The sequence below is a fragment of the Scomber scombrus genome, chromosome 2 (assembly GCF_963691925.1).
Source record: "Scomber scombrus chromosome 2, fScoSco1.1, whole genome shotgun sequence".
NCBI classification, from domain to species: Eukaryota; Metazoa; Chordata; class Actinopteri; order Scombriformes; family Scombridae; genus Scomber; species Scomber scombrus.
The window spans coordinates 8,794,294-8,805,952 of NC_084971.1; the positions used below are offsets into that span (position 1 = coordinate 8,794,294).

General features: G+C 43.1%; 1 protein-coding gene across 1 annotated transcript; it reads right to left on the bottom strand.

Annotated features, from left to right (window-relative positions):
• On the bottom strand, nt 1-9,798 carry nfil3-5 (nuclear factor, interleukin 3 regulated, member 5). The gene is made up of 2 exons (XM_062440242.1): nt 9,577-9,798; nt 1-3,933 (listed from the first exon to the last, which is right to left on the bottom strand). The coding sequence occupies exon 2, from the start codon at nt 3,379-3,381 to the stop codon at nt 1,579-1,581; it is 1,803 nt and encodes a 600-aa protein (XP_062296226.1). The 5' UTR covers nt 3,382-3,933; nt 9,577-9,798; the 3' UTR covers nt 1-1,578.
• Nucleotides 9,799-11,659: the final 1,861 nt, after the last annotated feature.

Consider the following 11,659-nt stretch of genomic DNA (forward strand, 5'->3'; position numbering starts at 1 on the left):
TCCTCATTTTCATTCTTTCACAATCAAAAATGAGCTTTTTTTAAAAACCATTTTGCATATCCACGTGAAGTATAACAATACAGAATCACTTCTGGACAAGCCTTTATCTTTTCTTTTTTTTCTTCCATTTTCATAAAGCCTTTTGGCGAACAACAAAGGTTATACAGTAACACAGAGTACAAATGGTAACTGGGCATAGGGTAGCATGGGTAAATACACAGCACAACCAGGAAGAGCATAGAGCAAAATGACACAACAGGATGACAAAAAAATACATATAATAATAGCCAAAATAATAATTGAATATAATAGAAAATAACAATATTAATAAAATAATAATAAAATAATGACAGCAGTATACAAGAGATAGAGACAACTTTACATTTATACATAGTGGCCAGAGGCAGGCACCAGGAAGTGAAACAGTTAAACTTGTACAGACTGTATGATCTACTGCAGCTACTGTAGCTACAACAACTCAGTGCGGAGGTGAGTGGGATCATTAAGACATTGGCCTATGTGGGGACGAGGGACAACACAATAAAGAGGCACCTTATGAAGAGAGAGCAGCTTTGCTGGTTGCGACTAGAGAGCCATTTCATTTATTAGACAGACAAATTTAGTCTGGGAAATACAGACGTATTGATTTTGTCAAACGGCTGGCAAACGAGGCGAAACGCCTTGTGCTTGTCAGGATTTGCCAACAGCAAGGTGTGACTGCATAGCCTTGACTGATATGCTGAGATCTGGCCTTGACTGTTTTAACAGTTTTAGGTGATGAAGAGCTTGGATCGCCTGAACGAGGAGCGGATCCTTAAAAAAAAGTGTACCTTTATTTAATTTTTTTTTCTTTTTTTTCTTCTTTTTTAACAAGTTGTGGCTCATACTTTCATTTGAAAGAGAATCTTTGAGGCATTTTCTAGACAAAGAGGGACTGTACAAGGTGTCTCAACAAGAACAAACTGATCACTTTTAAATCTACGACTTCTGCATCCCATTATTTTTTGTTGTTTTTGCCACATTTTTCTTCTTAAAATATATACTCCATATATGCAAATTTATATATCACAGTAATATACAATCTAAGTGCTTCAGAAGTGAAAAGGACTTGTGTGCAGATGGTAAAGAGAGTGGAGGATTAAATCGCACAGATGTGTTCAGAGGGAGGAAGAATGTAACTGCGCCAAAAGAAGGATGTGTATTCTTTGGTCAAAAAAATGTTCCCATAATGCCACAATAAGCGTGTACACGCTGGCCAACCACCAAGGCAGTTTACAATGATGAATAATTGAATAATGTTTGAATTTCCCACAAGAGAAATATCCCAGACTCCAGCTCTGGAGAGTTTCATTCTGTTCCCTCCCTCGTTAAGTGAGGAGGTAGGAGAGAATAAAGGGAAAGGGGAAAAGGTGACACAGTGAAACTTGATGGTGAAATCACATCCAGTCTAAACATCACACACACCACTTGCTTCTTTACAGTCCTGCAAGGTGGCGATGTGAGTGTAGTTATAGTTGCCTGTCTGTGGTAGACAACACAGAGGTGATACAGAGTTGCTGAAGCTGCTCTTATTTGTCCTTAATCTCGCCTCTTGTTGCGTCCACCCTTCCCGCTGCTGGATCCCTTTTTCGCCTCTGACTGTTCATTCAACTGAGGCATGACCTCATCTGCAAACACAGTCTCATTCTCTGCCTCTTTGCTTTCCCCATTGGTCTGGCCGCTATGAGGGTTGCTGGGGAGAGCCAAGTAAGGGTGCTGGGGCAAGTTGGGGGAGGGGGACATGGACATGCTGACCAGTGCCTCCACCTGTGCTTTTGCTGCCCCGTTGGAAAAAGCTCTGTACTTGAGTCGGAGCTTGTGGGGCAGGGCAGTGCCTTTGACCTCAGCTTGGCACTCACTGTTCAAACCGGCAGCCCCCACCGCCTTCTGGTGGTAACTGCTGATGTCTGAGGAGGACGAGGAGGGAGACTCGTCATCTGTGGAGCCCTCCTTGTCAGAGCTACGGGGGTCTCCATCGCTGGAGGAGGTGTCTTTACCAGAGGAATTCTCCTGGTAGAAACCGTCAGCCCGGGGGCCTCCCTCGTAGGTGAGTACTGGGGGCTCTTCGTCCAGTGTGTTGAGGTAGCCGTTGTGCTGTGGGTAGGAGGACTTGCCCTCCTCAGTGCTGTGGATAAGATCAGGGGCGAAGGGGTTCTGGCGGCTTTCAGGGTGATGCTGACTGCCCTCCTGACTCTGGTAGCCGTAGAGCCCATGATGGCTCTCACGTTGCTGTTGGGCGTTGAGATTGTACCTTTGTTGTAGCTCATCTGCCGAATCATCATGATCATTGCTGTATTCATACTGCGGCGAGTCCACAGTCTTCGTCCTCTCTAGCTTCTCAGCGACCTCTCTGATGGTCACTGAGCAGTCAGAGAACTTGGAGGTGTGCTGGCCATGCTGTTGCGGTCTGCTCTGATGAGACTGCTGGTCCTCTTGCCTCTGGCTCTCCATGGGGTAACAGCCGCTGCTGGAGCGGTACAAGATCACGCTCCTCTGTGCAGAGGTGGCCTGAGGAGGCGGGCTGGATGCCTCCATGTGGCACTGCTGTTGGTGGTGCTGGTAGTCCATGGCACTGTCAACCAAAGAGGAGCTCTGCTGGTGATGAGGAGCCAGCGCAGTGTGGTTGCCATGGTTAACCTCATTGCTTTCCAGTCTGGACATCTCCATACTTGAGGGCTCCTTCTTTATGCTGTAGCCCATGGGTTCAGGGCTGTCTCTGGAGGAACCGTCAGACATGTCAGAGACAGACCCTCTCGGGGAGTACTTGTGGAGCGTACTGTGGTTCTCGCCACGGCTCGACTGTTCAGCTTCAGATGAGTCAGAATTCAGCATCACCTGAGATGCACTGGAGTAGCCGCTGCTTGAGAGGTAGGCGTTACTGTTGGGAGTGCCGTTGGTGCAGCTCCCACTGCTACTAGTGTTACAACTTGCAGCACTGTTGGATATCTGCTGACTTTTCTCCATATAGGAGGCTGTGCTGATGAGACCAAAGCGCAACTTGAGCTGAAGGAGTTCCGTTTTTAGACGAACGTTCTCCTCATTCAGTGCCATGACCCGGTTCTCTAGCACCATGTCATTGAGGCGACGCTTTTCCCTTGAGCGCTTGGCCGCTTCGTTGTTCTTACGCCGTTTCTCCCAGTAAGAATCATCTTTTTTCTCATCAGAGATGAACTCCCGCTTGCGACGGGACGACACAGAGGACTTGGAACCTTTAGACTGGCGGCTGACCCGCGCTCCACCATCAGAGGGGGATGGGATGCTCCCGCTGTAGGGAGAAAAACTGTCCACTTCCATTGCGTTTTTGTTGCTGGTGGATGGTAAATGTATACTTAAACTTTCCATTTTTTCCCAGCTGGGTGCCAGAGTATAACTCTAGCAAAGGGCAAAAAGGAAAAGATGTGTGCTGCTCTGTTACTACAGAGTTTGACCTATGTTGCAGGATCAGCAAAAACTTCTTGATGAGGTATTTGTGCTCCTCTAAGAGAAAGTCTCATTGATTTCTGTTACTTATTTTTCAAAATCAAAATCTTCAAGTGTCCATATTAGCCAAGAAGATTAAAAAGAGATGGAACTCCACAAAAACCTCAGACATAATAATAATAATAAAAAATACAGTGAACAAGTCTTGTGAACAAAAGATTGAAAAAAAGAAACAAGTTCGTATTTTGAGCAAAGACTCTTTCAGCTGTCTTGGCAAATAGTTCAAAGGAGTTTCCAGAGTCTCACTGGAGGTGATTTTGAGTTTTTTGAGTCTTCCTCGATCTTCAGGAGAGCTGTGATGCGTATCAGGCTGCTGCCCTGCTTCTCTGTGTCTAACAGAGGATGTGGGTCAGTCCGTCTACTTCGGGGCTCCCTGAGGATCCAACTTCAGTGCTGCTGTTTGCTGACCACTAACTGGGTTATGGAGACACAAAGAGAAAAGGGGAGGGAGGAGAGAGAGACAGTTAGATTAGGTGTAAAAACCACTGTAGTTCATTGTGGCATATATTCACATTTCAGTCAGGTCAAAGTAGATTATAAAGTGCTGTACAAAGCTCAAATATGGGGTCCAATTGGCTTTAGATCAATATGCTATCAGTTTATCACAACCCAACCTGTGCAAAAATCTATGACATAAGCTCCTACAGTAAGTTACATAATGTTTGTCTTTCATGTCTTCGTGTCCTTGACTTTACGGGGAGGAGGAAAAGGAGGAGGAGGGTGGATCAGAACAGAGGTGAACAGACAGATCTGTGGCTGCGTGCTGCTACTGCAGAGCTGTTGTGTAAGACAGAGCGCTGTCATAGTTAGATAATGAGGACTGAGGCAGGCTGACCTAGTGCCAGCTCTGCAGAGACTGACAGATAAAGGGCTCAGGGAGGCAGGGTGGGTACGAAGAGGCAACTGTGTGAAACACTACGAGCTATTTGCACATACTCTGCGATACAATGGAGTATGGCGTGCGTTTAAACAAATTATGTGTAATTATGAATTTCCGATTTCATATTTTGTCTCTCAAAAGTTATCGAGAGGTTCTAAAAAGGACGGAGATATCAAAGGTATCGGATGAAATGCGCCTCTGGGAGTCATCAAAGTTACTGACACATCTGACAGCTGATTACATCTGTGTCAGGCTGCCTGTTTGTGTGCGTATGTATGTGTGTGGTGCATGTGCGGCTGCGGGGGAGGAAGAGGTTTCCGTCACAGTGGCAAAGTCTTGGTTTCTCTGCTAGCTGTCACATTGTCTGAAATTTCACAACACTGCGAGCTGGTGAACTTCCTTATGCGGTGTCAACATCGTAGCGCAACAGGAAGCCTAGCCCACCAACCTGTCTTTCTCCATGAAGTTAACAACAATACAGAGTGCAGCGCAGATGTTGACGGCGGTCCGGCGTTATGTAATAACTAGATCTGCTCTCGTTTTAGGCCAGATTTGTCTGGTTCTCTCACTCTCGCTGCATAGCATTACACAGTTGACATGCAAGGCATTAATAACACGTCATTACACCGCGCTCTGGAGTCCGTTACCAACATGAAAACATCACACGCACATCGTCATAATCTGGGTCACTGTGCCTGTGGGTAACAATGACTCTTATGTTGTTGTTTTTCATTTGCATTTCACTGATATTTTATTATCTGTGATCTTTTTATTTGTCTTTTATTGCTCCATATTCTGCTGTTTTTTTTGTGGAATCAGTGAAGCACAATTACAGTTTAATAGATACTAAGTTGTCTAAAGGAATTTAATTTGACTATTACAAGATTTACTGCTGTAACAGCTTGAGTTACGCAAACCTGGAATTCACGAGGAAGTTTTCCTGCTTGTTTAATAATATGAACACAAATGTTTATACTATGAATCATTTAGGGCGTCTTTTTCTTTGTGAACCGTCGCTTGCAAAGGTGAAGACAGGCAAGGAACAATGCAAAGGAATTCAGGGGTGCCCCTAATGAAACAACAAGAAGCTCCTGATCCCCACTCATGTAATCCATCCCATGTTCTCTCTCTGTATAGTGAAGCCCGGAAAATGAGACTAGACATGGCGCGAACAGCCAATGCAGACCTGAACAAAGAAGCTCCGCCGACTGTTGTTTGCTGGCTGTGATAGCGAAAGGGCAAAAAACCCAAAAAACACACACACTCCAATCCCAAAAGAAAAAGAACAAAAGTGCCCCGACTGCCTCACAGTGACCTTCTTTCAGTGTGCTGCAGCATATTGTCCCCGCATCGCAAACCACTCATATTATAAACCACTTAGATTCATTTGCATTGAGTCATTGCCACATAACTATTTAACCTAGTGAGCCTCGTCTGCTCCAGACTGGTTAGTGCATTTCTCTGTTTCCCCTGGAGACAATGCCCCTGTTACATAATCTCACATTAAAAAGAAAAAAAAAAAACACACAAACAGTGACCTTGAAACAGCTTGCTCTAAATAATTAATCATTTATTTACTTGCGCATGTTCTGTTGTAACTCGGGGCTGGGTCTAGGTATGCTGCCGGCTGTTCTTCAAATTGGATTTTCCCTTCACAGGCAAAACTAGGTTTTTTCCCATGTTTGTCCCACTTTTTTTCAAAGAACTGGAGTAAAGCTACGCTGAACAGAAAGAGATTAGGACGCAACCACCAACAGATGTGGAAAAATGTCGGGTCAGCCCCCTCCCGCCCGCCTGCCTGCCTCTCCCTGAATAATTTTCATAAAGACTTGTAGGGGAGTTGGGAAGGGAGGTGGGGCGTTAAACAAAGGCGGGCGGGAAGGAAGCATGCATACGTCTGCGCTGTCCCACTGACCTAGAAACGACGCTAAGCAGTAAACACTCCTCCTGTCTTTGACGGTGCGCCATAAAATAGGTCAGTGGGACTGCAAGGGAGGGAGGGCAGGAGAGGGAAACTGAGTATTAGAGTGCACGCTAAAAATAGAGCAACAGAAAGAGGTGAGGGAGGGAGGAATCAGGAGAGGTATGGGGTGACGGGAGGAATTCAGTTGGTGGAAATGAGACTTCTCCCGCAGCGGGAGGAATAAAAAAAGGGACCAACGTGGACACGTCATCAACCTGAAAATTCAGATTACGAAAGCCCCCCCACCACCCCTGGTGATTTTCAAGCAACATTAATTCCAGTGTGCTCTAGAAACTCTTATAACTCCTGTGCTGCACATATAACAATATGCATCAGTTGCAGATGAAAAAATAAAACGGTAGATAGGGAGATGGCATTGACGTCAGAGCACACGCCCATCTCTGCAGCCAAATTCACCCATAACACAGTCTCTCTCTCTCTCTCTCTCTCTCTCTCTCTCTCTCTCTCTCTCTCTCTCTCTCTCTCAGGACTGCATGGGGAGGGGCTGCTGTTGTTGCTCGTAACGTACGTGCTCTGAATTTCTCTTGTTGCGGTACTTGTGTAACACATGCATATTACATAGCTGCAGAAGCTACAGGTTACTGCCCTGCAATCTCCCCTTTCACTACCCTCTGTGTGCATGTTGCGCTCTGATTAAAAGCCAAGACTAAAAGCTACAAAATACTTAAACCCCCCCCGAAAAAATGACATGATGGGAATGGCTCATTGTGTGGTGGGATTGTTTTCCCATTAAAAACAATGATTCAATGCAGCTACTGTAAGCAGTTTGCTCTCTGTGTTTTAGTCAAATACAGCTGTGTGAAGCTGTTCCCAGGCACTTGCAGCCCGGGGGAGGGAACGCTTCACCTCTGACCCCCTCTGAGGCAAGTGTGAGTAAAACGCACGGCATCCTCCCAACCCCCCTCCTCCTCCTACATCTTTTAAGTGATCCAACACCACACACGTGGAGGGGCCCCAGCTAGGAGCCTCCATTTTGCCCCACGGCTTTGTGTCAAGAAAACAAGACTGGGAGACAGGAATCCAGACATTCCAGGTCAGTTACAGAGTCCCATACCAGTGTGTGCCATTTAACACTTCCTGTGAGTAATGTGTGACTAAATACACTCCGACCTGTAATAATGATTCGTGGCAGAATACAACAACTAAAATAAAAGTCTAGAAGGACAAATTTAGCACAGAGTGTGGCAAATATTTACCTCCTACACTAGAATTATCTTAATTTTGAAATGTATAATATCCTGTTTAGTGTTTTTAAGCTCCCTGATAGCACATGACCAATATCATTTTTACTTTGATTTCAATGATTTCCTTCAACATCTCCAGTTCATATTTATCAAATGTGGACACCACAGAGAAAGATATCATTACTTGCAAGTCTTTAGAAGTCCCTAGATAAGTGCTTTGTGGATTCATAAAGGAACATCAGCAAAAGTTAATTCAAAACAAAGATATAGATTAAAACGCCACTAAAGTTAGTAAAGTCTGCATGAAACTGTGGTCTTGTCTTCCTCAGAGCAACAGACAGAGTGGTTAGAGTAGTCCACGACTTGCCCCCTATACTTCATGTGTCTCCTCACCCAGATACAGGTCTGACCTATATTCAGAGAACTGGCTGGGAACGAGCAATGCAGACTGTTCTGAAAGCAGACCAGCTGGCAGCAGGCGGACTTAGAGCTCACCAGAACTCTGCCTGCCTCACCAGACAGGGGTTTCCATGCATTGCATCACATCCTGGATGTTCATTTGGTATTCTAATTTCACAACAAAGTCACGCAAAAGTCTCGCCAAGAGCTCTGGAGTCGAGCTTTGTACATAACGAGAAAGGTTGTTATACTGGTTTTGCCTCCATCACTTCTCATTTTTCTGTTCCATCCATAAGAATAAAAACTGAGCGAGTTATACATAGCAGCTGTCTTACATCATTTATAAGAGCATTTATAAAGTGCAACTTCCACTTCATTTTTTTATTGAATAAGCAGATTCATGCAGACTTCTTGCAAAAAACATATCTAAAATTCAGGATTTTCGGTGTCTGAATGATGGGAAAAGATCATAGAGGGTGTGAACGGGAATCAATTACAGGCCTGTGTCCCAGGAGAGAGCTGCTGTTTATTGCTTCTCCCTGCTGTGTGCTGGTTATGTCATACCCTCCAACTCCCTCAAAGCAAAGCTCTGTGCTATGCTTAAAGCACCTTACAAGTAAAAAAAGAAAAGAAAATCAGCCAGTGACTCACTTTTAATGGAAATCAGACATTTTGAGTTTTAAATTTTTTTTTCTTCTTTTCAGCCTGAACATCTATTAGTGATGGTGATGTAATCTAAAAGCTGAGGTAACTAAATGATGTGCACATCTGGAGCTAGGGCAGCTTAATTATAAAACATTACTCAATTTATAGCAGATTATTTCAGCATACACTCAAAAAAAATTCTGCTAAGATTTTAATCTTAAAATTATATACAGTATTAATGCATGTTATTTTTGAAATGATGTTCATTTTTGTAATATATAATTTCTATTTATGTTATAATGGATTAATATGGATTTCAGACCGTTTAATTGAAAGTGTGCCATCAGCAATAAGCTTTACATGAACTGGTATCCAAGCTTGAATCCAGTAATATTTGCATCAGCTTGGCAGGTAAGCAGATATGAATTAACAATATTTCAGCCGGTAAAGTGAAACGATGACTTACATTTAAAAAATACGAGTTACACATACAAACAGCAGCACGCCACGTGCAGCAGCTTGTAGTGCAGTGTGTCTGCATTAAGCAGACAGCAGCTGCCCTCATTCCCTGGAAAACACCACCATGAGGGAAATTACCTCGCCTTGACATTGAACACGTAATGTGGGACACGTCCAACCACGTTTTTCCCTATACCATTATATGTTTCGTATCAATACCGAGGCTAAAATAACCGCAACAAAGCGAGCGTGTTAGCGTGTTAGGAGCCGTGCTTTGTGGGACAAAAACAGCAGCACACGTCTCAAAGTCACGGACGGGCGCGCGGAGAGCTCGAGAGTCGCCATGTGAACAATAAAACCGGCCATAAGCATCACGTCCTCACCGCAACACACACTCACGAAAACCCCTGTACGTTAAAAAAATAAAATAAAAAACACACACACACACCGAGTGGAAACTATCAAGACAGGCAGCAGGAGAAAAAAAAGCAGCAGTCAAAACATACCTTTCAATGTCCTGGAGGAGAAGATTCAGGCTTCACCGCGACACAAAAGCTGTCTCGCTCCCGTGTCCTCCTTCCTTGTCCCTTTAGAAGAAACCTCCCAAAAAAAACCGAGAGAGAGAAAGAAAAAAAGTTCTGCTCCTTTTTCCTGTCGTGTTGTGGTTAAGTCAGCCGGTCGGCTCGGTGCTGTTTCTGTCTCTTGGCTCGGGCTGCCTCTGTGTTGCGCGCTGCCGGACACTTTGCTCCAGTTTCTCCGGCTCCCTTTCTAGAAATATGTGTTAGTAGGTCAGCGGTTGCATAACAGCTCTTAGGCTGCCTAGTCACGTTTGTGTCCTCTATCTCTCCGCGCGAGAGTAGGCTATGTGCGTGTGTGTGTGTGTGACATTAGCGCGTCTCCTTTTTTTTTCCACCTCTACTCTCTCCACCCCTCCACCCTTCCTACATCATGTAACACCATGTCTTATTTTACACGGGAGTAGTTAAGTTTATAAGTTCATGCAGCAGTCACCATGTTGCAGAGAGATCCATTAATAGCATGTAACAGCATGTCCTCTGCTGTGTGAATGTGGGGTCGCGGTGGTTATATATCTGCTCATGCGTCATTATTAGCCTTTTTATTTTCTTCTCTGATATGTTGTTGTTAATGAAGCAATTTAAGATTGAATTAATTCTCTTGATACCTGGAAAGGACCTTCACCGTGTACCTGCCTGCCTGATTGAAACATGTTCTGCATTTTTTTTTTCAATCTAAAAATGTATTACACAACATGTAAGTCTTACATCATAATGAAAAAAAGAAAAAAAGGTCTCCTGTATAAAATATATTTATATAATTTAGAGGAGTTCAGTCTTTATTGGCACACAGTTAATAATGATATGTCTTCTTTCTCCATGTTAATTTTTTTTTTGCTTTTCCAAACATATTTTTGTGTTTCTGAAATTCCAAAAAGCGTCTCTGTTCTCTCTGCTTCTGTGACATAGCTACTATATGTTTATTATAATATATATTTTATAAGGTAAGTTACTCGATATAAACAACCCATAGATAGATAGATAGATAGATAGATAGATAGATAGATAGATAGATAGATAGATAGATAGATAGATGGATAGATGGATAGATAGATAGACGCTGCAACTAACCATTATTCTCGTTATGTGGAATCTCCCAACTATTTTCTCCATTAACTGATTAATCATCAAGTCTAGTAAATGATTAAAAATGTGCGGGAAAAAATTCATTCACATTATCTTAAAGGTCACATTGGTGTCATAAATTAGCTTTTTTTGTCAGACTGATTGTCAAAAAGCTGATTCACCGTTGTGTTAAAAAGAAAAAGAGGAAATCATCAGATCTGAGAAGTTGGAACCTGAAAATGTTGTTGATGATTGCTTAATCGAGTCATTGTTGCAGCTCTAAGACACAATCAGTTTAGACTCTAATTAATGTAGACCTAGAATAATTGTACTCAATGTGACTCACACAGAGTAGATATGAGTCTATTTTCCACAGTGTAATGTATGAATGAGAAACTTTATTAACATAATTTTAAGGCACTGTGTTCTCCCTATATAATGAGGCCAGAGGTCAGGGTCATATAGCGTCTCAGTCAAGGACACCTCAGCAGGCTGCCATTAAAACAAGAACTGCCTGTAAAACATTCCAACATTTAAAAGTTGGTATGTCAGCTTTCTGGACTCTGTATAAACCATATTTATGTACGTAGAAGCAGAAATCAATCTTCTTTCTGTTCCCCTTTTTTTGTTTGTTTTACATTTCAATACACTTAAATGTTGCACTTGAAATGTTGGTGGAGAAAAACGAAAGCACAGACTGAGCTCTGTTATTTGCATAAACGTCATTAACATGAGCATAGCATAAATTTGAAATTTCACTTGAAAACAGTTGTGGTATGACTGTTATGATGTCAGTGTAAATGAGTTATAAAGCCTCTAATAGTATGTGTAAGCCTGCTGACATCATAGTCTCCAGCAGATCTTGAGAAGACTTTCCAGCAGAGACATGCAGTAGAGGTGTAATGATCTGTGTGTATGTGGCAGACGAGTTTGTTAGAGATAAATGTAC